The sequence below is a fragment of the Zootoca vivipara genome, chromosome 2, assembly GCF_965207765.1.
Source record: "Zootoca vivipara chromosome 2, rZooViv2.hap1.1, whole genome shotgun sequence".
In the NCBI taxonomy this organism is placed as follows: Eukaryota; Metazoa; Chordata; class Lepidosauria; order Squamata; family Lacertidae; genus Zootoca; species Zootoca vivipara.
In genome coordinates, this window is record NC_142584.1 from 110680115 (window position 1) to 110705717 (window position 25603).

General features: G+C 46.8%; 2 protein-coding genes across 2 annotated transcripts; both read right to left on the bottom strand.

Annotated features, from left to right (window-relative positions):
* Positions 1-3182: 3182 nt before the first annotated feature.
* On the bottom strand, positions 3183-10029 carry LOC132591573 (E3 ubiquitin-protein ligase TRIM7-like). Its single transcript, XM_060270778.2, has 7 exons — positions 9479-10029; positions 8868-8963; positions 8314-8544; positions 7940-7962; positions 6462-6583; positions 5034-5066; positions 3183-4807 (listed from the first exon to the last, which is right to left on the bottom strand). Exons 1-7 carry the CDS (start codon positions 9905-9907, stop codon positions 4299-4301), a joined length of 1443 nt encoding a protein of 480 aa, XP_060126761.2. The 5' UTR covers positions 9908-10029; the 3' UTR covers positions 3183-4298.
* Positions 10030-15651: 5622 nt separating this feature from the next.
* On the bottom strand, positions 15652-23714 carry LOC118081009 (E3 ubiquitin-protein ligase TRIM7-like). The gene is made up of 7 exons (XM_060270985.2): positions 23162-23714; positions 22237-22332; positions 21707-21937; positions 20872-20894; positions 19052-19173; positions 18092-18124; positions 15652-16417 (listed from the first exon to the last, which is right to left on the bottom strand). The coding sequence occupies exons 1-7, from the start codon at positions 23582-23584 to the stop codon at positions 15921-15923; spliced, it is 1425 nt and encodes a 474-aa protein (XP_060126968.2). The 5' UTR covers positions 23585-23714; the 3' UTR covers positions 15652-15920.
* Between the last annotated feature and the right edge of the window lie 1889 nt (positions 23715-25603).

The window sequence follows — 25603 nt, forward strand, 5'->3', positions numbered from 1 at the left end:
TCGCCCCTCCCTCCATTCACACCCCTCTTTCTAGTTAGTAGCCAAGACATATGGAGGAGAAACAGCCCAGCCCTCCATCCCGGTGCCAGTTTTTAGTGAGTCGTTTTGACAAAATCGCCAACGTCTGATAATGTGCAATAACCTGTGGAACCAACTCTGTAAACGGCCTTTGCAAACATTGCTCAGCTAAACGGTATCCAGATATTTGCCAATCACACCGCTGGGCACCTGTTAACAGCAGGTGCTTTCAATTAGCCCCGTTTTCTCAATAAATGCAGCCCTTTGTCAGTGAAACATCAGTTTGTTATAAGAATTTTAAGGTCTCCAATAAGAGAAGACTCCCTGGAAAAGACCCTGATGTTGGGAAAGATTGAGGGCACTAGGAGAAGGGGACGACAGAGGATGAGATGGTTGGACAGTGTTCTTGAAGCCACCAACATGAGTTTGACCAAACTGCGGGAGGCAGTGGAAGACAGGAGTGCCTGGCGTGCTATGGTCCATGGGGTCATGAAGAGTCGGACACAACTAAACAACAACAAAGGTCTCCAATATAGAATAAACACTCATAAATGCACACATATCTTCATATATGAACTATTTGTCTGAAATAGTATGGGAGAGGAATGCTGAAGCCATTTTGACTCTCCCAATGACCTCAAATATTCCTCCGCACTAAGGGAGAAAAATGGGGAAAGCCTTCCCATTGTCTTTTTGCTTACAAACGTGGTCTTAAGGGCATATTTGTGTATGAATAGGGTGAGTCTGTAACCTGGATTCAGGAACTAAAGTATTAACCATGGCCATAGCTGCCAAGTTATCCCTTTTTTTAAGGGATTTTCCCTTATGCTGAATAGGCTTCCTCGCGAGAAAAGGGAAAACCTGGCAGCTATGCATGGCAAAAGCATGGCCAGACTCCCCAGGTGGTGCAATCAGTGACCATTATCAGGTATCCCATGGAGACAGGATTTCTGCTGTAGATGCTTCCTCTGTTGCAGACCGGCTTCCTCTCCCGACTGACCCAACAGCAAGCCAATCAGTGCTGTGTAGAAAGCTGGTCGGAGAAGGGACAGTTGCACCACGACTGACACAAGGGCTGACCCATCTCTATCCTGCACATATGAGTTTTCCCTGGAGAGAAAGAAGGGCTTGAGGGTTTCTCCTGAGAAGATGGGTGCTGGGAATGCATGGAGAAGGGCTGCTGGATCTGCACCATGAAAGGGACACTTCCGAGTTCAGGGTCCCTCAGATCCCCTTGGGCTCCTTGCGCAGGGACAGAAGCAGAGCCATCAGAAGGGAAGGAGGGGCCGTATTCACCGTCCTATTTCCCCACCTCCCAGATCCCATCCTCAGGACAAGGAGGGAACTTGCCCTTCGCTTCGCAGACTCCCCCCCCCCCCGCAGCCCAGTGCTCCTCACTCCCTGCAATGACCCCCCCAGAAATGTCTGCCTGCTGTGATCCCCATATGCCCCAGCAAATCGGGATGTGTGTGTCAAATCTTTCAGGATTGTTGGGGAGATTTTGATCCACATCTCCATCTCTCACACTCTCTTGATCCTCACACAGGATGAGGCAGGTCCAAAGTTGCATTTTCTCTGGGGGCAGACGAGGAACAAGAACATAAACAGCACAAGCGCAGAGACGAACTTTTCTTTAGGCACATGACAAAAATTTCATTCCCGCTCAATGCACTGCGTTTGGGATGCTCCACAAGTTCTTTATAATAATTCTTGAAGTCACATGTTTTTTCAAGTATTCAAAGCACTTCAAGCATTTTATCTGCATCGAATCCTTACATGGACCCTGTATGCAAAGTCATTTTTATCGTCCCCATTTTTCAAACGGGAGGTTTGAGGCCACCCCATCTGCCGCTAAAGTTCATGGCAGAAGCAGCTATCCTGCCCTCCCCCAACAAGACCCACTGCCTTTTCCCACCTTGTGCTCCTGGGGCAACTCCTCTAGAGGAATCACCTGGTGGGTTTTGTACTCCTTGGATCTGTCACACACGACACAGATGGGGCTTTCGTCCTCCTTGCAGAACAGCTTCAGGGGCTCCTGGTGCTTCTTGCAGACCCCCCCTTTCCTTCAGGCCCTTTGGGGTCCCCTGAAGACTGACTATCATGGCTATTTCGACCACATTTGTCAGCTGCTGGTTTGGCCTGATGCTTTTTCGCTGAGCTGTATTTCTGCATTGAGGACACGATGCCCCAGTTTGCAACTCCCCCCAGCACTGGCTCAGGCAGGCTCTGCAAAAGTTGTGCCCACAATCGGGGATGATCTCTGGATCCCTGAAATACTCCAGGCAGATGGGGCAAGTGGCTTCCTCACAGAGGTCCTGCATGGATGGGACCCCAGAGGCAGCCATGGGGCGGCGGGGGCGGGTTAAGTTTCACTCTCTCTTTTGCCCATTCAAGAAAGGGGTGGGGTTCCTTTCCAGGAAATTGAAGTGGTGACTCGTGGTCTCTGCTGCCCCCTGCAGGTGTGAAGGTAGCTGGACTTCAGAGCCTTTTTCATATGGATTTTAAAATTTTTATTTTTTAAGAATGCTAGTGTGAAAGATAGGAAAGGATGGATGCTAGTGGTTTTTTTTTAATCTGCTGTACAACTCCTAGCTTTCCCCCACTGAACCCATCTACCACCTGCCCATGTGGAAGAAAACCTTTATTGAAAAACTTTTATGCTCAGGTTATGGGTGGCAGATAGCCCCAACCTTGAGCCTTCTAGGACTTGGGGAATTTGCTTTCGTTTGTAATGGGAATGCTGAGATCAAGAAATGGATCCAGGTGTGAAATACGAGCTTATGCAGGGAAGCCCCTGAAATCTGCCCCTCACTCAATCTGGATAGACTGCTCCTGCAGACATTCACGGTCAACACAGGAAGGTCTGAAGAGAAGCTACAACATACAGGAAGTTTGCAGGGAGGGCTTTCAAGGACATCTCTGAAGGGACCCATTCTGAGTGCCCAGTGTGTTGGACTAGGGATGACAAGGCCCAGGTCCAAATCCCTTTTGACCATAAACTTTTAACGTGTCTCATTTTTCTAAATTTCTCAGCTCAGCCTCTTCTACCTCACAGGGCTTCTCTGAGGATCAAGCAGATTATGACCCTCCAAAAATCTCTAGAGCAAATGTCATGGGGAATGGATAGTATACCGTTGAGTTTGAAACAACACAGGAGCAACAAGAAGAATAGAATCAAACATGTTAGCACAGGAAACATTCTTTCAGGCCCCTTATACAAAAGGATAAGAACTGGGGATCTCTGAAAATACAGGTCTAACTGTAGTGAATCTAACTGTTCGCTACAAAGCACCTTGGAGAAAATAATTGTATACATGAGAATTTACACACACCCCCCCCCCCCATGAAATCCTCTAGATTTTTACTGTTCTCTCCTCAGACTTCTGACAAGAGGCTCTTCACTCTGAGGGGATTTTGTTACATCAAGGCCCAAGATCTGCACCGGGTGTGTGTGTTTACATTTCTGGGGTTAGCATGCAAAGGCAATCTATATATATAAACATGTAAAAATCTTGAAAGTGTCGGCCGCACTTTTCTCCGTAACCGCTTGACTGATCGTCCTGAAATTTTGACACAACGATCCAGGCCACTCCCCGAGGGGGACAAAAAACCCCTCAAATTCCGCATCTGGGCAGGTAGAAACCTGGGTTTCCACCAAGTCAAACAGTGCCCTCAAGTGACGTTATACCCTCCTCCCCCCTCCCTTCCTGTGAAATCTAAGCCACACCCACAAACCAAATGACATAATCAACCATGCAACAACAGAGGGAAGGGTATCCTACCGAAACACAGGGATGAGCCGGGGTGGAGGGAGAAGGGGCAGGATACGTCATGGATTGGGACAGGGTGGGGGGTGGGGATCACAGGAAAGAACCACAGCAACGCGTGGCCGGGTCAGCTAGTTGTCTATAGAAATCTTAAGTCAGAGTTTGAGGTAGGAGAGAGAACTACATTGAAACAGGAATAATTGGGGGGGGGTTGTTGTTTCCTAAATTATTTTCTTGCTTCTTTCCATCTTTGCACCTCCTGCACTGACAGAAATAGCCGGTTCCCAAGGGAGACAGAACAAGCAAGTTTGGGTATTGACAAGGGACCCAATCAATCAGTGTCATTTATGAAGCTGGAACAAGAAGGGAGAGTTGCATCACGACTGACACAAGGGATGGGCAATCACAGTTCTGCAAATATGGTTTCTCAAGTGCCTGTCAGCTAAGTCCTGAAGAGGAGACTGAATATGTCATAATGACAATGAATATACGCTTCTCTGTCTGCACCATCAGTCAAGAGAGTCTCAGGTTCCCTTTCTCCCTCACAAAGAAGTAGGGCTGGAGGGTCTCTCCTGAAAGGCAGGCTGCTGGGAATGTGCAGAGGAGGGCTGCTGTATCTGCATCATAAAAGGACACCCGTCTCCCTTCACAGTTGAGAGTCACTCGGATCCTCTTGGGCTCCTCACTTGGAACAGGGGCCTTACAGGGAGAGCAGAACTTGTACAAACCGCCCCACTTCCCCAAACCGCAGATCCCTTCCCTAGTAGCAAAAAGTAACTTGCCCTTCCTCTTCACAGACTTTCTGGCAACCCCCACCCTCCACCCCTCCTCTCTTCCCACAATGACCTCCCAGAAATGTCTGCCTGTCGTGAAAGCCTCACATCCCAGCACGTAGCCATGTGTATCAAATCTCTCAGGGTTGTCTGGCAGGTCTTTACACAGTTTCCGCCTTCGCACACTCTTTCGATCCTCAGAGATGGAGAGCCAGGGATTTGCTGTGTCTGCATCCAATGTTACGTTTTCTGTGGGGGCAGATGAGGAAAGAGAAGAGAAACGACGTCAGCTGGGAGATTGACACTTCTTTAGACACATGAGAGAAATATGAAAATGCACTGCATTCAGAACTGGGGTGTTCCGTAAGTGCTTAATAATGATTTTTTTAAAAACATTTGCACTTCTTTCTAGTGTTCAAAGCACTTTGCACAGTTCTCTCCTGAAACTGTGCCTCCTTTAGACCCTGAAATTTACCTTGATGCTGCTCAAGTCCAGAGTCCAGAGTGTCTGGAGAAGAAAAAGGAAGAGAGATTTAGCATCACTCCATCATCCAGATAACAAATCTGGTGACAACAATATGAGCTCCTGAGATTGCAGATGTGGTAGCCAGAGTGGTGCCTCCCATCATCCCGAACCGCCAGCCACAACAGCTGGAACTTATGAGAGTTGCAGCTGAAAATGTCTGAAAGCCACAATGGCCATACCTGCATAAGCGAGGGCAAGGGCAATGTCCAAGTTCAGGCCTGCCCATAACTAAGAGGAGGAGCCTGACCTCCAAAAGATCTCCCCGTCAATATCAACCCTTAGGTGTAAGATCTGTTTCAGGACTGAGGGTCTCAACCCCAGTTGCCTCTGTTCCAGGATGTTTTTTGACAGCCCCCCGCCTCCTTCTGCCACCTTTACATCAATCTCAGGGCCAAAGGAACAGAGAAGATGCTCAAAAAGGCTGTAGTTGAGGCTACTTGGGAAATGGGAGAGGAGTGTGAAAGCACCTAAGGCAGGCATGTCAAACCTGCAGCCCTCCAGATGTTTTAGACTACAATTCCCATCTTCCCCAACCACTGGTCCTGCTAGCTAGGGATCATGGGAGTTGTAGGCCAAAACATCTGGAGGGCCACAGGTTTGACATGCCTGACCTAAGGCCTGGCTGGGAGATGGGAAGAGAAGAAGAGTTTAGATTTGATATCCCTCTTTATCACTACTCTAAAGAGTCTCAAAGCGGCTAACATTCCCTTCCTCCCCCAGCCCAAACCCCCCTGATGATCTCTCCCAGCAGCTTCATATAGATGTAAGATCCAGACATCCCTGTTCCAGGACTGGAGTTCTCAACTGCTCCTGGGTGGCTCTTTGACAGCCTCCATTCTTCCCTCCCTCTGCCCCCTTACATCAATCTCAAGGCCAGAGGAACAGAGAAGATGCTCAAAAGGCTATAGGTGAGGCTACTTGGGAAATGGGAGAGGAGTGTGAAAGCACCTAGGGCTGGCTGAGAGATGTGAAGCAATGAAATACAACTTTTTACAAACAACTCACAGCTTAAGCGAGGGTTACATCCCTGGGCATTGTGCATAAAGCCCGGCAAGATCTTGCAGGAGCATCTCAGAGCCCAGTAAGCAAGGAGGAGGGCTTAAAAGCAATTTCCGTGTAGGGAATTTCTCAGGAGAGCCTCCAGAGCCTGGCCAATGAGGCCTTCCTGCCTGCTTTCTATTGATTTATCTGCAATCCACATAATGTTTTGATTGTGTAAGTAAAATCAGAATAAGTTGTGAATCATCTGTATATTAAATTGTTCACATCTAGACATGAAAAGAAATTAATAACATAAATATATTACAAATGACCTGGGTCCTTTCATAAACACTTTTAAACATCCAGTATAAAATCCCTGGTGCCTTTCTTAACTACCTTTGAATTGGTTCATGACACCCTCCAGGAAGGGATTTATATCGCAGAAGTCCCAGATCCTCCACTTCAGGGCAGGAGGAAAAGCCACAGGAGGATCCTCTAAGTTCTCCTTCCCCTGAGGCCTGGGAGGAGAAGAACAAAGTCGCTATCCTTCCAATGCAAGAAACTTTCCGACAAGGCAGGTGTCTCATTCTGATGATATAGGCATGGTGGATCTATCATGAAGAATTGAGAGCAGAGTTCTATAGCAAAAATGACCATCCAGATGACGTGTGGATCTAGAAAGCATTGAAGAAGTTGAAGGAAAACAGGCACACACCTGCTTCCATAATACATGGAAGGAAATATTTGAAGAGTAGATTGAAGGTAAAGAAGCTGAGATTTAGAAGAAAAATTAATAATACAAGGTCCTTAGAAAGAGATCTAGAACTACGTCAATTTTAGTGACGATCTCAAACGATTAAAATTAGTAATATTTTTTAGCCCAATGGTTAAATTAAAAGTAGAGAGAAATATTAGAAATTAAAGCTGTATTTTCTAAACAGGGAAGATTTAAAAAAGGAATTCTTTGGGGGACAAGGCTCTCACTGTCTACTATTCACGGTGGCTGGGTCAAAGGCAGTGGAGCCTCTGAACTCCAGTTGCTGAAACCATAGGAGGGGAGTGTCCTCTGGGGCTCAGATCCTGATCGTGGGTTTCACATTGGCATCTGGTTAGTCACCGTGAAAACAGGATGCTGGACTAGATGGGCCACTGGCCGGATCCAGCAGGGCCCTTTGTCACATTCTTATGCCTGAAGAAGAACCTGCAGGAGCCTGGAATACACTGGATATTTAAGGGACGCAGGTGGTGCTGTGGTCTAAACCACTGAGTCTTTTGGGCTTGCCGATCAGAAGGTCGATGGTTCGAATCCCCGCAATGGGGTGAGCTCCCGTTGCTTGGTCCCAGCTCCTGCCAACTTAGCAGTTCAAAAGCATGCTAAAAAATGCAAGTAGATAAAAAGCTGTCTGCGGACAAACGCCTGTTCCCTCGGCCTGTAAAGTGAGATGAGCGCCGCAACCCCAGAGTCATTCACGACTGGACTTAACTGGCAGGGGTCCTTTACCTTTACCTTTTCTATAAGGAATGTCCCCACTTTTCTGTATCTATTCCAGAGTAAATGAATCCATCAAGGAAAAGGGAGAAATATGTAATGGAGGAGAACAAGGAATGGCTTCCTTCCTATAGAATCATAGAGTTGGAAGAGACCACAAGGGCCATCCAGTCCAACCCCCTGCCAAGCAGGAAAATGATTCTAGAGGAGACCAATAGCTACATATGACTACAAAAACATGTCCATATTTTTGTCTGTGATCTTCTGGAATGGACGATGGCATCCTAAGCTATCTCTGGAAGGGAGAACTGGAGCGCGAGTTTCTCACCTATTAAAAATGAACTTTCCTAGCATAATAATAAGGCAGGGGTTTTCCATCACTTACCTCTGCAAGAAGCTTCCAATATCCTGGAAGGAAGGAAAGATGTCAGTGGAGCCATTTCTGCAGTAAGTTATAATATAAATACTAAGCAGTTGAGTGCCAACTGCTGGGAATCACAGGTTTGGAGAGCACTATTGTTTTTTCCCCTCCTCAGAGATTTCTGGTTGGCCTATGAGAGAACCGAATGCTAGTTTGAAAGGGGCCTGTGGTTTGATCTAGCAGGGCCCCTTTAGTGACCCGAGGATGGACGCCTTTCACCCTTCAATTGCTTTCTTTAAAGTAGCTTTCTTGCGGGGTGGGGGGCTAAGACATGTTATCCTCCTGCCTATACTTTGAAACAGCACACTCCACCTGATGACATCAAGACCAGGCCTCACCTGCAGGAGTTCACTTGCTGGTTCCTGAAGCTTCTCCTCCATCTCCCGGATGAGGCTGCCAAGAGAGGAGAGTTCCCCGGAGAGTCTGGCCAGGTGCTCCTCCCTTTTTGCTGCAATCTCCTTCTCCACTTCTGCCATCTGGACCAAAAGAAGTTTCTCCTGTTCTTCCAGAAACTGGTGCAGTCGCCTGAACTCAGCCACCATCTTTTCCCTCTCTGCACCTGTTTGTTTCTGCAGGAAGGAGATTGAAAGAAGAGAACAGGGGGCCAATAACAGGCACTTAGTCAGCTGTTGCAGGATTAAGAGGCCAGTTATCCAAATTCCCTTGGAAGGACATGCCTGACATTTTAGAGAGATTACGCCAATATTCAGCAGCAAAAGAGCTTGATAAACACAAGCGCACCCCCTCCTTTGAACCGTCTTCCATGTTCTGTGGGAGATAAGGTATTCAAAAAGAAATCCCTTTCTGTATTCCATATTCATTTTTCCCATGCTCAAAGATATTGATTTTAAACTAAAGCACTTTTTCACCTTAAAGTAACAATGGTGCTTACAAGCAGGTCTTGGCTTTCCTTTTCTGTGTCTGCTTTAAGTACTAGAATTTTCATTCTCTCCTTCCTCACATTGTCTAGGCAGCTGCTGATCTGATCCTGAAAACAAAACAAAGTCCAAGTTGGGCTGCGCTACACATTAACAGGCAAGCTGAATCATATATTTGCTCCCTGCCCCACATCCCTGGGTCTTTTGCAGAGGTTCCCCCTTTTCATCCCAGTTGAGGCAGAAATGCAGCTGCCCTATATCAGAGCTGAGAACCATGTTTGTTTTGCTATTTGTCCCCCACACTGAACGCACCTGCAACATCTCCCCCCTCCTTTTCATTAAATTATTCCTAGATGTTGTAATCTTTCATCCCCGGAGAGTTACTCCAGCATGCATTCAGGGGGTCAGACGGCACACTTTAATCCCTCAAAAATAAAAATAAATGTTTATTGTATTAAGTTTCAGAAGTTTTATCAGGCTGCACAAGGTCTCGTGCTGGAAATTACCTTTTGGGCTCCAAGTAGAGAGAATGCTTATCATCATCATCATCATCATCATCATCACTACAAGCCCCTCTTGTCTGCAGCAATTCCACCCCTAAGAAAGACCCACTGCCTTTTCCCACCTTGTACTCCTGGGACGCCTCCTCTAGAGGAACCACCTCGTGTTTCTTGTGCTCCTTGGATCTGTCACACACCAGACAGATGGGGCTTCCGTCCTCCTTGCAGAAGAGCTTCAGGGGCTCCTGGTGCTTCTGGCAGACTCTTCCTTTTCCTTCTCCATCCTCTTTCCCCTCCGGGTGGCTGAATTTCTGAATTATTTCTACAAAATTTGCCAGCTGCTGGTTTCTCGTGATGCTGCTTTGCTCAACCGTTTCCCTGCACTGAGGGCAGGAAGCCTCTCCCTCGGATGTCTCCCAGCACTGGATCAGGCAGGATCGGCAGAAGTTGTGCCCGCATTCATGAATGATCACTGGATCCCTGAAATACTCCAGGCAGATGGGGCAAGTGGCTTCCTCACAGAGATCGCGGACGGGACTCTGAGCTGCAGCCATGGCAGAGACTCCAGGAAGAGAGAGATGGTTTCGTTTTCTCTCTTCTGCGTCTGCAAATGGGCATGTTTCCTTTCCAGGAAATTCAGGTGTGATTAGTCAGGATCCCTGCTGCCTTGGAGATGGCTGGAACTCCGAGCCGCTTTGATATGGTGGCAATATATTAATTTTAATTTATTTTAAATGGAATGCTCATCCTTGGTGGCTATTCGTTTAAGTAAACATTTCCCTGTGAGAGCTGGTGGAGTTTTGTTGTTGTTTTGTTTGCTATCAGCACGTCAGCCTCAGACCACTTTGCAAGCTAATGAATGAATTGTTGCTCCCCTCCCCCGCCTTGCTCCATTCACCACTTCTTCTTCTTCTTCTTCTTCTTCTTCTTCTTCTTCTTCTTCTTCTTCTTCTTCTTCTTCCTCTTCCTCTTCCTCTTCCTCTTCCTCTTCCTCGAATTTATATACCTCTGTATACCTGGAGGTCTCAGGGCGGTTCACAGAAAAAAATCACAACACATATAATCAGAATAAAAACAACAACCCAATAACATTTTAAAAGGATGTCAAGCAGATTTTCCAAAGGCCTGGTTAAAAAGGAACATTTTTGCGTGATGCCTAAAGGTGTACTGTATAATGAAGCTGCCGGGCAAACTTCCCTGCTGGGGAGAGCATTCCACAGACAAAGAGCCACTGCAAAGAAGGCCCCGTTCTCCTGTTGCCTGGAGATGAATGCAGTCCTTTGTCACTTTATTCAGAGAGGACATGAACCAAACAAGTGACTCCTTTGGGAAAGCTTCCTGGGGGGAAGGACAAGAGGCGGGCTTCCTCTCCTGACTGACGCAACAGCAAGCCAACCGGTGCTGTGTAGAAAGCTGCTTTGAGAAGGGAGAGTTGCACCACGACTGACACAAGGGCCGGCCCATCTCTATCCTGCATATATGGGTTTTCCCTGGAGAGAAAGAAGGGCTGGTCTCTCCTGAGAAGGTGGATGCTGGGAATGCATGCAGAAGGGCTGCTGGATCTGCATTGTGACAGGGCACTTTGGAGCTCAGGGTCACTCGGGTCCTCTTGGGCTCCTCAAGCAGGGACAGAGCAGAGGCATCAGGAGGAAGGAGGGGCCGTATTCACCTTCCCATTTCCCCACCTCCCAGATCCCATCCTCAGGACAAGGAAGGAACTTGCCCTTCCTCTTCACAGACTTTATGCCCCCCCCCCCACAGCCCAATGCTCCTCACTCCCTGCAATGACCTCCCCGCTGTGATCCCCTCATGCCCCAGCACATGGAGACGTGTGTCGAATCTCTCAGGATTGTTGTGGAGATCTTGATCCACATCTCCATCTCTGATACTCTTTTGATCCTCAAACAGGATGAGGCAGGATCCAAAGTTGCCTGGATCCAAAGCTGTGTTTTCTGTGGGGGCAGACGAGGAAAAAGAACAGAAACAGCAGGAGCTCAGAGACAAACTTTTCTTTAGACCCATGACAGAAATTGCACTCCCGAGTTCTCTATAATTCCTCTATAAGTTCTCTATGATTCCTCTTGTCTCTGTGTTGACATTCTGCGGAAGGGTCTGTAACTGAATAAAGAGCTGAGGGGACAGTTCTGAAAACTTTCTGGGGTGGATGTCCTCAGGCCCATAGCCGGCATCATAGTTCCAGGACACCAAAAAAGTAGCATTAGCAGAAGTTTCTCCCAATGTAAACACTAACATTTGTGTTGTATTCATTAAGCCAATAATAATGAGGATTATGATAATGATAATCCCGCACAGCTCGAGAGGATACCACAAGGCCAAATGGGCATCACAAAGTGGGAGAGGGATCCTGAGGGATCCTGAGCTACCCGGATGCTCTAGATCCCCATTCAGCTGGAGAGAGAAAAAGAGAATCCCTCTAGACCACAGCAACCATCCACTCGCTAGCTCCCAATTCTGCCCTGATCCTGCACCGGGTACCCAGGTGGGCGCAACTGGGCGAGACCCAACTCCATCTTGCTTACCCATCCAGGCCTCTGGAATTCAGACCAGACTGGCCTCCTCACCCACATGAGAGGAGATGAGAGATAAGATGAATTTTATTCACAGCCAGCCTGGCATCAACCGCAGCAGTCGTGGTCCTCAGGGCTGGCTGATAGGAGATCAGTTCCTCAGGTTGGCGGGAGGGCTGGCACACGGCACATTCCCCAGCTGCCTCTGCTGTGGGCCCTTCATCCCTTTCCCCCCTGTCTCCCACACCAAACTTCCCTTTCTAACAGGGCAGGATATAAGTGGAGTTGGAGATGTTCAGTCCGGAGCGGAAGAAAGGGCTTAGGTGTCATGGGGGAGACATTGGAAAGCTTTTGGGTCCTCAGGCCCATAGACAGCCTAAAGGTTTGGGGGGGGGAGAAAACACACACAAAAAAGAGTAGTCAGAGTCATCCCTATGTACACATTAATGTTTTGCTTGTATTCATTAAGGATGATAAAGTAATTCTAAGAATTACCTGCACAGACCCTGAGGCAGTAGTTGGCCAGGTCAGAGGGAGGGAGGGCTGTTTCTGGGGCTGCCAGAGGACACCATCCTGCTCAATGAAACCTCCTGGTGCAGAGGCAGTCTACCTCTGAATAAGCTGAAGCTGTGGAGGCAAACAACAGGAAAGGGCTTTTGGTCTCAAACCCTTCATCTCACCAACTTTAAAAGGGTGTGCAAGTCAGTGGCCAAAACTGTATGATGTGCTGTGTGAACAAGACCTTTCTCTAGGCAATCACCTAAACCTGTGAGCTAATCCTTTTTGTCTATCCAGGAAATAAAGGGCACTCCTATGTCTACTCAGAGTAAGTTCAAAGGGGGTTATCCCAGGGAAGTAGGCACGGGGCTATAGGCACAGCTGTCAACTTTTCCCTTTTTAAAAGGGAAATTCCCTTATTCCAAATAGGATTCCTCGCGAGAAAAGGTTAAAGTTGGCAGCTATGGCTATACAGTGGAACCTCGGTTTACGCCTACCTCCGTTTACGAACGCCGCAGACCCAGAAGTGTTTAAATCCGGGTTCCACGGCATCGGATGCGCAGACGCAATCTGCCCAGCACGTGCATGCGCAGAAGCGCTCTATCGGCGCTTCGCACATGCGCAGAAGTGTGCCTTCGGCGAGTGAATGCCTCCTCGGAACGGATTGCGTTCGCAAACCGAGGTACCACTGTAGGCTCAATTTCCTACAGATGTCCTGCCTTCACTTCCTCTTCCGATTTGAGAATTGCCATTTGGGTAACGATGGTAAAAATGTTGAATTAAAATACCTCTCCCTTTTTGTATGCCCCATCTGTTTGGCACTGGTTGCAATGCTTCAGATGAAAATGAGGTGGGGAACTACCCTGTTTCCCCTTTTTTAATATGTAGTTATAAAGTAAGCCATGGCAGGGTTTTTAAGCATTTGAGAAATATAAGACATACCCCGAAAATAAGCCATACTTCCGCGCCGCGCAAACCAACCCCCACAGGCACCTCCACTCACAGAGTCACTCCATGCGGCCGGCACTGCAGGAGCGCAATCAGCTGTGAAGCAGCGCTCCAAGAGTGCCGCTTAACAGCTGATCGCGCTCCCGCCTTGCTGGCTGCATCCCCGTGCTCCGCCTTCTCGTCCACCGCCGTCCCTGCCGCTTCCGTGCTTGCCGCCATCCACTGGGCTCACTGCTTCTTCCTTGCCTGGCCCGGCCAAGGAGCTTGGAGTGCCCTGCAGCGACGGGTGGAGTGCCTGAGCCAGCAGCCTCTGCCTGGCCCAGCCAAGGATGCCTGCCGCCCCGCCACCCGGAACCGATGGCTGCTGCAGCGCCAAGCACTCAAGAGAGCCCAGCAGCGCCCTGAGCCGTAAAAACCATACCGGTAATTAAAAAATAAGACATCCCACCGAAAGTAAGCCACCCTGTGTGTTTTTTTTTAAGGGAAACCAGTTATAAGACAGTGTCTTAAAAAAGGAGAAACATGGTATGGCAATTGGCATTCCTTTAATTCCCCATTTGCCCACAACTGACTGTGTGTTAAAAAGTAGGGTGTCAATACGGCTGAGACTCACTTCTCTCCTGGTGGTGGGATTCCCACAAGTAAGGGAGGGCAGACTTCAGACTTGGGGGATTTGCTTTCATTTTTAATAGGAATGCTGAGATCAAGAATGGATCCAGGTGCGAAATACAAGCTCATGCAGGGAAGCCCCTGAAATCTGCCCCTCACTCAAACGGGATTGACTCCTACTGCAGACATTCACAGCCAACACAGGAAGGTCTGAAGAGGAGCTACAACATATAAAGTGGAACCTCAGGTTACATACCGTCCTCCTTACGAATGCTTTGGGTAACAAGCTCCGCTAACCTGGAAGTAGATGTTCCTAGTAGCGAACTTTGCCCCAGGATGCGAGCGGAAATCACGCTCCAGCAGTGTGGCGGCAGCAGGAGGCCCCCTTAGCGAAAGCACGCCTCATGTTAAGAACGGTTTCGGCTCAAGAACGGACATCCGGAACGAATAAAGTTCTTAAGCGGAGGTACAACTGTAGAGGAGGGCTTTCAAGCACATCTCTGAAGGGCTTTCAAGCACATCTCTGAAGGGACCATTGTTAAGATTTCAGATTCTGAGTGTAGTGTGTGTTGGACTTGGGATGACAAGGCCCAGGTTCAAATCCCTTTTCACCATAAACTTTAACATGTCTCCTTTTTCTAAGTCTCTCAAGCTCAGCCTCTTCTACCTCACAGGGTTCCTCTGAGGATAAAACAGGATATCACCCTCCTAAAATCCCTGGAGGAAGTGTCATGGGGAATGGATATTATACCTGTTGAGTTTGAAACAACACAGGAGCAACAAGAAGTATAATCTTTAATAGAGTCAAACATGTTAGCACAGGAAACACATCCCCAAATTCTTTCAGGCCCATTACACAAAAGGATAAGAAGAGGTTATCTCTAAAAAATACAGATAAGTATCTGCTTGTTCACTACAAAGCATCTTGGAGAAAAAAAATGTATACATAGGAATTTACCCCGTCAGAAATCCAGTCTGGATTGTCACTTTTCTCTCCTCAGAACATGTGACAGAGGCTCATCACTGTCAGAGGGAATTTTGTTACATCGAGGTCCAAAACCTGCTCTGGGGGTGGGTGGGTTAATGTTTCTGGGGTCAGCCTGCAAAGGCAATATTGCGTAAGTCAGGAAAACCCCTGAAAATGCCCCCCAAGCAACCATCCCACTTGTTCGAAGCTAGAGATCTTGACCTTCCTAGAGGCCAGTAAAGCAAGGTGGACTTAGAAACTCTTTCCCCCACTGCCAAATCCATTGCTTTCTGGGTTCTGGAGACTTTTCTGAGATCTCAGAGTCCCTTCTAACAGTTTTTCCTCATCTCTAGCCCTCTCTCTATTTATTAATTTGTGTTTTGATCGCAAGTAAGTTGTGCGTGAGTTTTGGGCAACTGTACTCAACTCACAAAAAGTCTCTTTAGATATGGAGATTTTGCTGAATTGCCACATAAGCTTCCCGGAGGAGTAGCAAAAAAAGGGATTTTTGAACTTTAATCTCCCTGGCCAGTGAAGATGTTGGGGGAGGAAAAGGGAATCTGAGTTCAGGATTGAGGCTGAGGAAGGATTTAAGTGATGTTCGTGCATAATTTTGATGTTATTCAGAAAAGATGATGGTATTGTCTGTCGAAAACTTGTCAGAATTGGAGGTTGGAGAGAGAACTACATTGAAACAGGAATGTGTGTGTGAGGGGGGTTGTTTCCTAAATCATTTTCTTGCTTTTCCCCCCCTTTGCACCTCCTGCACTGACAGAAATAGCCCATTCCCAAGGGAGAGAGAACAGGCCAGTTTGGGGACTGACAGGGGACCCAATCAATCAGTGTCATTTACAAAGCTGTCCTGAGAAGGGAGAGTTGCATCATGATGGACACAAGGGATGGCCAATCACAGTTCTGCAAATGTGGTTTCTCAAGTGCCAGTCAGCTCAGTCCTGAAGAGGAGACTGAATACGTCATAATGGCAATGAATATACGCTTGTCTGTCTCCACCCTCAGTCAAGAGAGGCTCAGGTTTGCTTCCTCGCTCACGAAAAAGAAGGGCTTGAGGGTCTCTCCTGAGAAGGAGGCTACTGAGAATGAGTGGAGAAGGGCTGCTGTATCAGCATTGTAAAGGGACAGCCGCCCCCCTTCACAGTTCAGGGTCACTCGGATCCTCTTGGGCTCCTCACTTGGAACGAAGTCCTCATGGGGGAAGAAGTACTTGTACCCACCGCTCATCTTCCCCAAACCCCAGATCCCTTCAGTAGGAACACCCTTCCTCTTCACAGACTTTCTGGCAACCCCCACCCCCCACTCCTCCTCTCTTCCCACAATGACCTCCCATAAATGTCTTCCTGATGTGAAACCTTCACATCCCAGCACATAGCCAAATGTGTCAAATCTCTCAGGGTTGTCTGGCAGGTCTTGACTCACTTCTCCCTCTCCAACACTCTTTCGATCCTCAGACAGGATAAGGATAGGATTTGCTGTGTCTGGATCCAAAGTTACATTTTCTGTGGGGGCAGATGAGGAAAGAGAAGAGAAACGATGTCAACTGGGAAGCTGACTTTTCTTTTGGTACATGACAGAAATAGCATCCCCTCTGAAATGAACAGGGACTCCATCAACTTCTGGAAACATTTGCAGTTCTTTCAAGGGTTCACACATTATCTACATAGAACCTTTGTAATGACCCTGTAAGTTGAGTCAACCTTACTTTGCCCATTTTTCAGATGGGAGGATTGAGGCTGAGAGACAGCAGCTTGTCTAAGGTCACCCCCACCATTCATGGTAGAAGGGGCAGACCATGCTGGACATGCCAGGTAAAACTGGCATCCTCCTCCTTGTAACCACCATTCAAGTTTCCCGTTTCAGTTACATTTATGTTATACTCCATCCTTCCAGGTAGTTTCTGAAAAGCAAGAAAGTGGTTAGGCTTCCCCAACCCCTATGTGAAATGTCCTACTTGGGATTCTTGAAAGTGCATTGTATAATTGTAGATTTGGAAGGGACCCCTAGGGTCCTCTAGTCCAACCCCCTGCAATGCAGGAATCTCAACTAAAGCATTCATGACAGCGGGCCACCCAACCTCTGCTTAAAAACCTCCAAGGAAGGAGAGTCCACCACCTTCCATGTTCTGCAGGAGTCCCTGGTAGCCTTTGGATCTATGGTTTGTTTTCCCCTGGCAAACTATGAGCAGTCAGCGAAGAACAAGCTTGATTATCTCTTGCAGTTTGGTTAGTGATGAAGAAAATCGATAGTTCTATCTTTTAAATGGACATCTATTACATTGTTGATATGAATCTCCTTCTTTTCCTATGAATTGTTTTAATGCAGTTATTGTTGCAATCCCTATATGTGTGTGTGTGTGTGTGTGTGTGTGTGTGTGTGTCTGTGTGTGTCTGTGTGTGTATATATAATTGTTAAATACCTGTAACATTATTAAAGCCAAACAGTTAAACCTAGGAAGTGCCATTCCTACCTGTCATCTTCAATGCAAAGACCCCACCCTGGCTCTCTAGACCTGACTGGCTATGAGATTCATCTTTTTCTTCAGTGTTCCTCACATTTATGGAAAAGGTGGGCAGTGGAAGCATCATCAATGGAAGGAACCCGTTTAAAAATTGGTGAGGTAGGTGGACAATAGAAAGAAGATCTGCTCTGCAGTTCTCCCCCCCCCTCCTGCCACGTTATGGAAAGGTAGTCAAAAAGCGATTTTTACTAAAGTTTTCTAGTCCACCATCATGTTGAAGCAGAGAAATCATGTCTCCCCTCCAATAAAATATCAGAGGGAAGACCCCCATCTTGCAGAGATGCAGGACCCCTGGAGTTGACACTCAGGCAGCCCCCAGCTCCCTGCCATTGACACCAGAACCCTTTTACCTTCTAGCCCCCAAAGGCTGTTGCAGTGATTTTCTGAGCTATTTGTGGTCATGCACTTTTTGCCTTCCCCCTATTTCCCACTCTTAAACCTTACTCTTACTTAAAAGGGGTGGTGATTTGGTATGGCTCCAAGGGGTATTTCCCCCTCATGTGCTGGGAGCATTTGGCCTCACACCACCCCTGGGTGTCTTACGGACATTTGGCACAGAAAAAGGCATGGACGGAAGAGCTGCAGTTGCCTGGTCTTTTGAGGTGCGAATCCCCTCTCTCCCGAATTTGTGCCTCTGTTTGACCCGAAAATGTACCTTTTCGCAGCTGAAGTTCATATTCCACAGTGTCTGGAAGAGGAAAAGAAACCGAGATTTAGCACCACACCATCATTCAGGTAACAAACCTGGAAAGAACAACATAAGCTCATGAGATTGTAGTCAGGGTAGTTGTGGACTACAAGTCCCATCATCCCTAAACCACTGGCCACGCCAGCTAGAGATTATGGGAGTTGCAGTTAAAACTATCTGAAATTCACCCTGCATCACCAGGGCAGGAATGATGTCAAGGTTCAGGCCTTCCCAAATCTTGGAGGACAGACCCCCCAGAAGATCTCCCCATCCACAACAAGATCCAGACATTCCTGTTCCAGGATGGGAGGCCTCAACCCCAGTCCCCTCTGCTTCTGGGACAGCAACCCCTTCTTTCCTCCTTCTGCCCCCCTTACATCAATCTCAGGGCCAAAGGAACAGGAGAAATTCCCAAAAAGTGAGATGTGTGAAAGCACCCAAAGCCTGGCTGAGAAATTGTGAAGTGGTCAAGTACAATTTTTTTACAGACAACTGGCAACTTAAGGGAGGGTTACATTCCTGGGGATTGTGCATAAAGGAAAATCGTGCAAAGTCAGAACAACACCCGGAATCACCCCTGCAATCTGAGATCTCGCAAGAGCCTCTCAGAGACCAGTAATCATGGCAGAGGTCTTAAAAGTGATTTGAGTGGTGGCTAAACCCTTCGTGGAAAGAGCTTTCAAGCCCTTTATCTTGCTGACTGGAATCTGGGAGGCTCCCCCAAGATCCCAGCAAGAAGGGTTTACTGTCCCCTTTCAATAAGAAAAATCAATTGTGAGTCGTCTACATATGAAAGTGTGGCTTCTAGATACTGAAAGAGAATAAATAAATAAGCCTTCCATTTTCCTGGCACTGCTAATGACCCGGAGCCTGTCATGAACACTTCTAAACATGCAGTATAAAATACTTTCCACCCTTCTTTACTACCTCTGAATTTATTCATAACACCCTCCAGGAAGGGATTCATATCACAGAAGTCCCAGATTCTCCACTTCAGGGCAGGAGGAAAAGCCACAGGAGGATTCTTAAATTTCTGCTTTGCCTGAGACCTGGGAAGAGAAGAACAAAGTCAAGCCAACATCCTTCCAATGCAAGGAGCTTTCTGACAAGGCAGGTGTCTCATCCTGATGATAATGGCATGATGGATATATCATGAAGACTTGGGAGCAGGTTTTTCCTATGCTAAAAGGGAGCATCTAGATGACGTGTGGATCTAGACTAGAGATCACCTAACAGGTTGAAGGAAAACCGACACAAACCTGCTTCCAATATATACTGAAGGAAATATATCAATATGAGGTTGAAGGTAAAGAAGCTGATATATGCAAATTAGTTTTTTTTGAAGAAAAGTGAACAATACTGGGTCCATACACAGATTTTAGGACTACACCCATTTTTGTGAAGTATTTCATGTTATTAATGAACAAAACAAAATAGATCTGTTTTGTGCATTTCTAAAACACAAGAAAGTTCATACTACTTTAGAGTGCCTTTTACAATTAACATTATAAATGTATTTTAGCACAGTGGTTACATTGAAAAATGGGAGAAATATTGGAAATTAAGGCAATATTTTCTGAACATGGAAGATTCTCAAGACCGTTTCTCACACTCTTACATCTGAGGAAGAACCTGCAGGAGCCTTAAACATACTGGATATTTAAGTCTAAATTACAGTGAAGATATTTACAAGCACCGTTGGGGTGTTCCCCCTTTCGTAGAGAAAGGCCTTCAGAAATATGTAATTAATTAAATAATAATAATAATATTTTATTTATAAGCTGCCCTTTCCGATTTGTAAACTGGGCTCAGGGCGGCTAACTGCAAATACAAAACATTAATTAAGAATGACTTAAAAAACAGCTTAAAAACAGCATAAAATACAACATAAATGTAGCATCCATGTCAATAAAATTCAAAAAATTCAGTGATTTTTTGGGGGGCGGTGGGGTGGGGGCGGAGACCCAGTTCTGTAAACATCAAGTGATCGCCAGGACTAACTGGCCAAGTTGGTCCTGCTTGGGCTAGCAAGGAGACCAGGGAAGAGTTTAAATCTGGGTTTCCAGAAGGGTTTCTTAATAGAAAAAGGAAAGGGAAAAGGGAATGGAGGATCAGGCTCATTCAAATTGAAGGCCAGGCGGAATAGCTCTGTCTTACAGGCCCTGCGGAAGGAGGTCAAGTCCTGCAGGGCCCTAGTCTCGTGGGACAGAGCATTCCACCAGGTTGGAGCCATCACTGAAAAAGCCCTGGCCCTGGTGGAGGATAATCCGGCTTCTTTAAGGCCCAGGACCCTTAAGCTATTATTCATGCACCTTAGGGTCCAGGGCCGTCTTAAGCATAGCTGGCGCCCTGGCAGGAACTATCCCTCCGGCGCCCCCCCGTTTCCGAGCGCGGCTGCCGCACGGATGTAGCAGCGCAGCAACCCCCCCCCCGGCAGCCCGGCACCCTGGCGCTTTGCGCCACCCAGCCTTGCCTTAGGGCCGGCCCCGTTAGGGTCCTCTGCGGGACATACCAGGAAAGGCAGTCCTGTAAGTAAGAGGGTCCTAGGCTGCAAAGGGCTTTAAAGTGGGAATGGCTTCCTGTCTGTGATTGTAGATGGAACCAATAGATACGAATGAAAATGAAAACATGTCCCTGTTTCTGACTGATTTTGTGAAATGGAAGAGGAACTGGAAACGGAGTTTCTCACTTGTTACAAGAGGAACTTTTGAAGCATCAGAATAAGGTAGGGGTTTTCCATCACTTACCTCTGTAAGAAGCTTCCAATATCCTGGAGGGAAAGAAAGAAAAAGGAAAGGAAAGGAAAGAAGGAAGAAAGATTTCAGTGGATCCAGTTCTACACAGAGCACTGTGATCAGTTTGTTGTTGCTGTTTTTCTTATCAATTTTGTATACCATCCTATACCCACAGGTCTCTGGGCGGTTCACAAGATAAAATCACAAGATAAAAACATAAAATTCATAATATAAACATAAAATTAAAGCAACTAAATAATCCAAACTGTCTTCAGAGGCAGCCCCATATATAACCCTCAAGCTACCGTATGTGCCCACTCCGTCAGAGGAAGGCTAACCCCATCAAGAGCAGGCCATCTCCCACACATCTGGTCTTGGGAACCACCCACTTATAGCGCTTAAGTCTTCTCTAGATTGAGCTTCAGTTTGTTGGCTCTCATCCAGTCTATTACCGAGCAAGACATTGGTCCATCACTTCCACTGCCTCACCTGCAGATGTAAAGGAGAGTCACCAGCATATTGCTGACAACGTGCTTCAAATCTCCGGATAACCCCAATCAGTTATCAATACTAAGCAGCTGACTTCCACTTGCAGGGAAACACTTTCAGGGGGACAGAGCACTACTGGTTTTTTAGGCTTCTCAGAGACCTCTGGTTGGCCAATGCGAGAACACGATGCTGGACTGAAGGGGCCTGTGGTTTGATCTAGAAGAGCCCCTTTTGTGACCCCAGGCCTTTCACCCTTCATGTGCCAATTGTTTTCTTTAAAGCAGCTTCTTTGGGGCTGGGGGCTGCCTGTAGCTTGAAGCAGCACACTCCACCCTCTTGCATCAAGACCAGGTCTGACCTGCAGGAGTTCACTGGCTGGTTCCTGAAGCTTTTCCTCCATCTCCCAGATGAGGCTGTCAAGAGAGGAGAGTTCCCCGGAGAGTCTGGCCAGGTGCTCCTCCCTTTTTGCTGCAATCTCCTTCTCCACTTCTGCCATCTGGGCCAGAATACGTTTCTCTTGTTTTTTCAGAAACCGGCGCAGTTGCCTGAACTCAGCCACAGTGTTTTCCCTCTCTGCATCTGTTTGTTTCTGCAGGAAGGAGATTGAAAGAAGAGAACAGTGGGCCAATATCAGGCATCTAGTCTGCTGTTGCAGGATGAAGAGGCCAGTTACCCAAATTCCCTTGGAAGGGCTTGCCTGATATTTTAGAGAGATAAAGCCAATACTCAGCAGAGAAAGAGCTTCATAAACACAAGCCCTCCTCCTTTAAATGAGAGATAAGGCTGTTAAAAAAGAAACCCCTTTTTGTAATCCATATTCAGTTTCCCCCAGATATTGATTCTAGAGACTATAGCACTTTTTCACCGTAAAGTAACAATGGTGCTTACAAGCAGGCCTTGGCTTTCCTTTTCTGTGTCTGCTTTAAGTACTAGAATTTTCTCTCTCTCTTTCCTCAAATTGTCTAGGAAGCTGCTGATCTGATCCTGGAAAAAAAAAGCCCAAGTTTGGCTGGGTTACATGTTTGCTCCCTGCCCCACATCCCTGGGTCTTTTGCAGAGGTTCCCCTTTCTCCTCCCAGATGAGACAGAAATGGGGCTGCCCTATATCACAGCTGAGAAACATGTGGGTTTTTCCTATTTATCCCCCAGAATGAACACACCTCCAACATCTCCCCCCTCCTTGTTTTATTAAATTAATCCTAGATGATGTAATCTTTCATCCCCGGAGAGTTACTCCAGCATTTTATTTGTATGCCGCCTTTCCACAGTTAAAAAAAATGCTCAAGGAGACTTACAACATGACAGATTTACATAATTACTAAAGTCAAAAACAATAAATAAACCACATCAAAAAATACTCCTACCATATGGAAAACAATTTCCACATTAATCTAAAACTAAGAATACAGCAGTAATACCACAGTTTAAAATGACATAGGTAAAAAAATAACAGCAATTTAAGACAAACAAACAAAAAACGGAGCCCTCCCTGCCCAGCAGCAGCAACAGCAGTCCTTTATGGAGCCAGGTGGTGAGTGGCAGGACTGGGGCCCTCAGGCGCTCAGTAGGGGAATCCTCCTGGGCATTCATTCAGGGGGCCAGGGAGCACACTTTAATCCCTCAAAAAGAAAAAGAAAGGTTTATTGTATAAAGTTTCAGAAGTTTAGTTTTATCAGGCTGCACAAGATCTCTTTTTGGATAATTCCTTTTGGACTTCAAGTGACTACATTACAATATTTTTATTTTTATTTTTGCAAGCCCCTCTTGTCTGCAGCTATTCCACCCCCAAGAAAGACCCACTGCCTTTTCCCACCTTGTACTCCTGGGACGCCTCCTCTAGAGGAATCACCTCATGGCTTTTGTGCTCCTTAGATACATTACACACGACACAGATGGGGCTTCCGTCCTCCTTGCAGAAGAGCTTCAGGGGCTCCTGGTGCTTCTCACAGACCCTTCCTTTTCCCTCCTCTTTTCCCACCAGATTACTGAATTTCTTGGCTATTTCCACGACATTTGCCAGCTGCTGGTTTCTCGTGATGCTGCTTTGCTCAACCGTTTCCCTGCACTGAGGGCAGGAAGCCTCTCCCTCGGATTCCCCCCAGCACTGGATCAGGCAGGATTGACAGAAGTTGTGCCCGCATTCATGAATGATCACTGGATCCCTGAAATAATCCAGGCAGATGGAGCAAGTGGCTTCTTCGCAGAGATCCTGCACGGGACCCTCAGAAGCAGCCATGGCTGCTCCCTCGCCAACAAGAGACAGCTGGTTTCGTTTTCTCTCTTTTAAGTCTGCAATTCCCGCCCTCCCTTCCCCACAGGTGGGCGGGGTTTGCGACACCTAGGGAGAGCTCACCTGGGCAGGTGCCTCCCACCTTCTTGGGCCCGCCTTTGACCTGCCCTTGGCCAGGGAGGACAATGGACATCAGGCCGGGGTGGGTGGGGCTTAGGCCAAAGAAAGAGGCTGACCTTTGGTTCAATCCTCACTTGGTTTTCTTCCTTCTTTCCAGGGCGTGTGTCTTTTCCAGGAAATTCAGATGTGATTGCTCAGGATCTCTGCTGCCTTGGAGTTGGGTGGAGCCCCAAGCAGTTTTTATGTGATGGAAATATCTATCTATCTATCTGAAGAATCTGTGTATCTGAAGAAGTGTGCATGCACACGAAAGCTCATACCTATGACAAACTTAGTTGGTCTCTAAGGTGCTACTGGAAGGATTTTTTCTATTGGAGTTTGTTGTTGTTGTTTTGTTTACTATCAGCATGTCAGCCTCAGAATACTTTGCAAGCTAATGAATGAACTGCCGCCCCCCTCCCCCGACTCCATTGACTTCTTCTTTCTAGTTAGCAGCCACCACATACAGAGGGGAAACAGCCCAGGCCTCCATCCCGGTGTCAATCTTTAGTGAGTCGTTTTGACAAAATCGCCAGCATCTGATAATGTTTGTATGCCACATTCCACCTGTTGAAATATACAATAACCTCTGGAACCAACTCTGCAAACGGCCTTTGCAAACATTGCTCAGCTAAATGGTATCCATATATTTGCCAATCACACCGCAGGGCACCTATTAACAGCAAGTGCTTTCACTTAGCCCTATTTTCTCAATAAATGCAGCCCTTTGGCAGTGAAACATCACTTTGCTATAAGAATCTTAAGGTTTTGAATATAGAATAAACACTCATTAATGCACACATATCTACATATATGAACCATGTATCTGAAATAGTATGGGGAGCCATTTTGACTCTCCCAATGACCTCAAATATTCCTCTGCAGTAAGGGAGTCAAATGAGGAAAGCCCTCCCATTTTCCTTTTGCTTGCAAATCCTGTCTTAAGGGCATTTTTGTGTATGAACACGGTGAGCATGTAACCTGGATTCAGGAGCCAAAGTATTTACCATCACAAAAGAATGGCCAAGCTGCCCAGGTAAAACAATCAGTGACCATTAACAGATATCCTGATGGAAGGATTTCTGCTGGAGACTGCCTCCTTCTGGAGAAGTGTGCATGCACACGAAAGCTCATACCAAAATAAAAACTTAGTTGGTCTTTAAGGTGCTACTGAAGGAATTTTTTTTATTTTACTTCTATCCAGACCAACACGGCTACCTACCTGTAATCCTTCTGGGGTATATGTAGGGTTGCCAGACTCAATAGAGGACAGGACTTCCGTGCCTTTAATTGCCCTGCTCTCTTTTGAGTCTGGAAGCCTTAAAGAGAAACCAGAAGACCCTTTGTTTCATTTCAAAACAAAGGGTCTGCTGGCAAGAATACACAGAGGAATTATACCAGAAAGATATGGAGGTCTCGTACACCTCAGGTAGTGTGGTGGCTGACCTTGAGCCAGACATCTTGGAGAGTGAAGTCAAATGGGCCTTAGAAAGCATTGCTAATAACAAGGCCAGTGGAAGTGATGATGTTCCAGCTGAACTATTTAAAATTTTAAAAGATGATGCTGTTAAGGTGCTACACCCAATATGCCAGCAAGTTTGGAAAACTCAGCAATGGCCAGAGGATTGGAGAAGGTCAGTCTACATCCCAATTCCAAAGAAGGGCAGTGCCAAAGAATGCTCCAACTACCACACAATTGCGCTCATTTCACACGCTAGCAAGGTTATGCTTAAAATTCTACAAGGCAGGCTTAGGCAGTATGTGGACCGAGAACTCCCAGAAGTGCAAGCTGGATTTCGAAGGGGCAGAGGAACCAGAGACCAAATAGCAAACATGCGCTGGATTATGGAGAAAGCTAGAGAGTTC

Excerpts from the sequence above, each read along its gene's own strand:
- LOC118081009 (XM_060270985.2), bottom strand. The coding sequence starts at position 23,584 with ATGGCTGCTTCTGAGGGTCCCGTGCAGGATCTCTGCGAAGAAGCCACT. Across the intron at positions 19,174-20,871 it reads ATTGGAAGCTTCTTACAGAG|GTCTCAGGCAAAGCAGAAAT; the intron begins GTAAGTGATGGA and ends TTCTCTTCCCAG. Across the intron at positions 18,125-19,051 it reads TGTTATGAATAAATTCAGAG|ACACTGTGGAATATGAACTT; the intron begins GTAGTAAAGAAG and ends TTCCTCTTCCAG.
- LOC132591573 (XM_060270778.2), bottom strand. The coding sequence starts at position 9,907 with ATGGCTGCAGCTCAGAGTCCCGTCCGCGATCTCTGTGAGGAAGCCACT. Across the intron at positions 8,964-9,478 it reads AGGCGTCCCAGGAGTACAAG|GATCAGATCAGCAGCTGCCT; the intron begins GTGGGAAAAGGC and ends TTTTGTTTTCAG. Across the intron at positions 8,545-8,867 it reads AGGAAAGCCAAGACCTGCTT|AAACAAACAGGTGCAGAGAG; the intron begins GTAAGCACCATT and ends TCCTTCCTGCAG.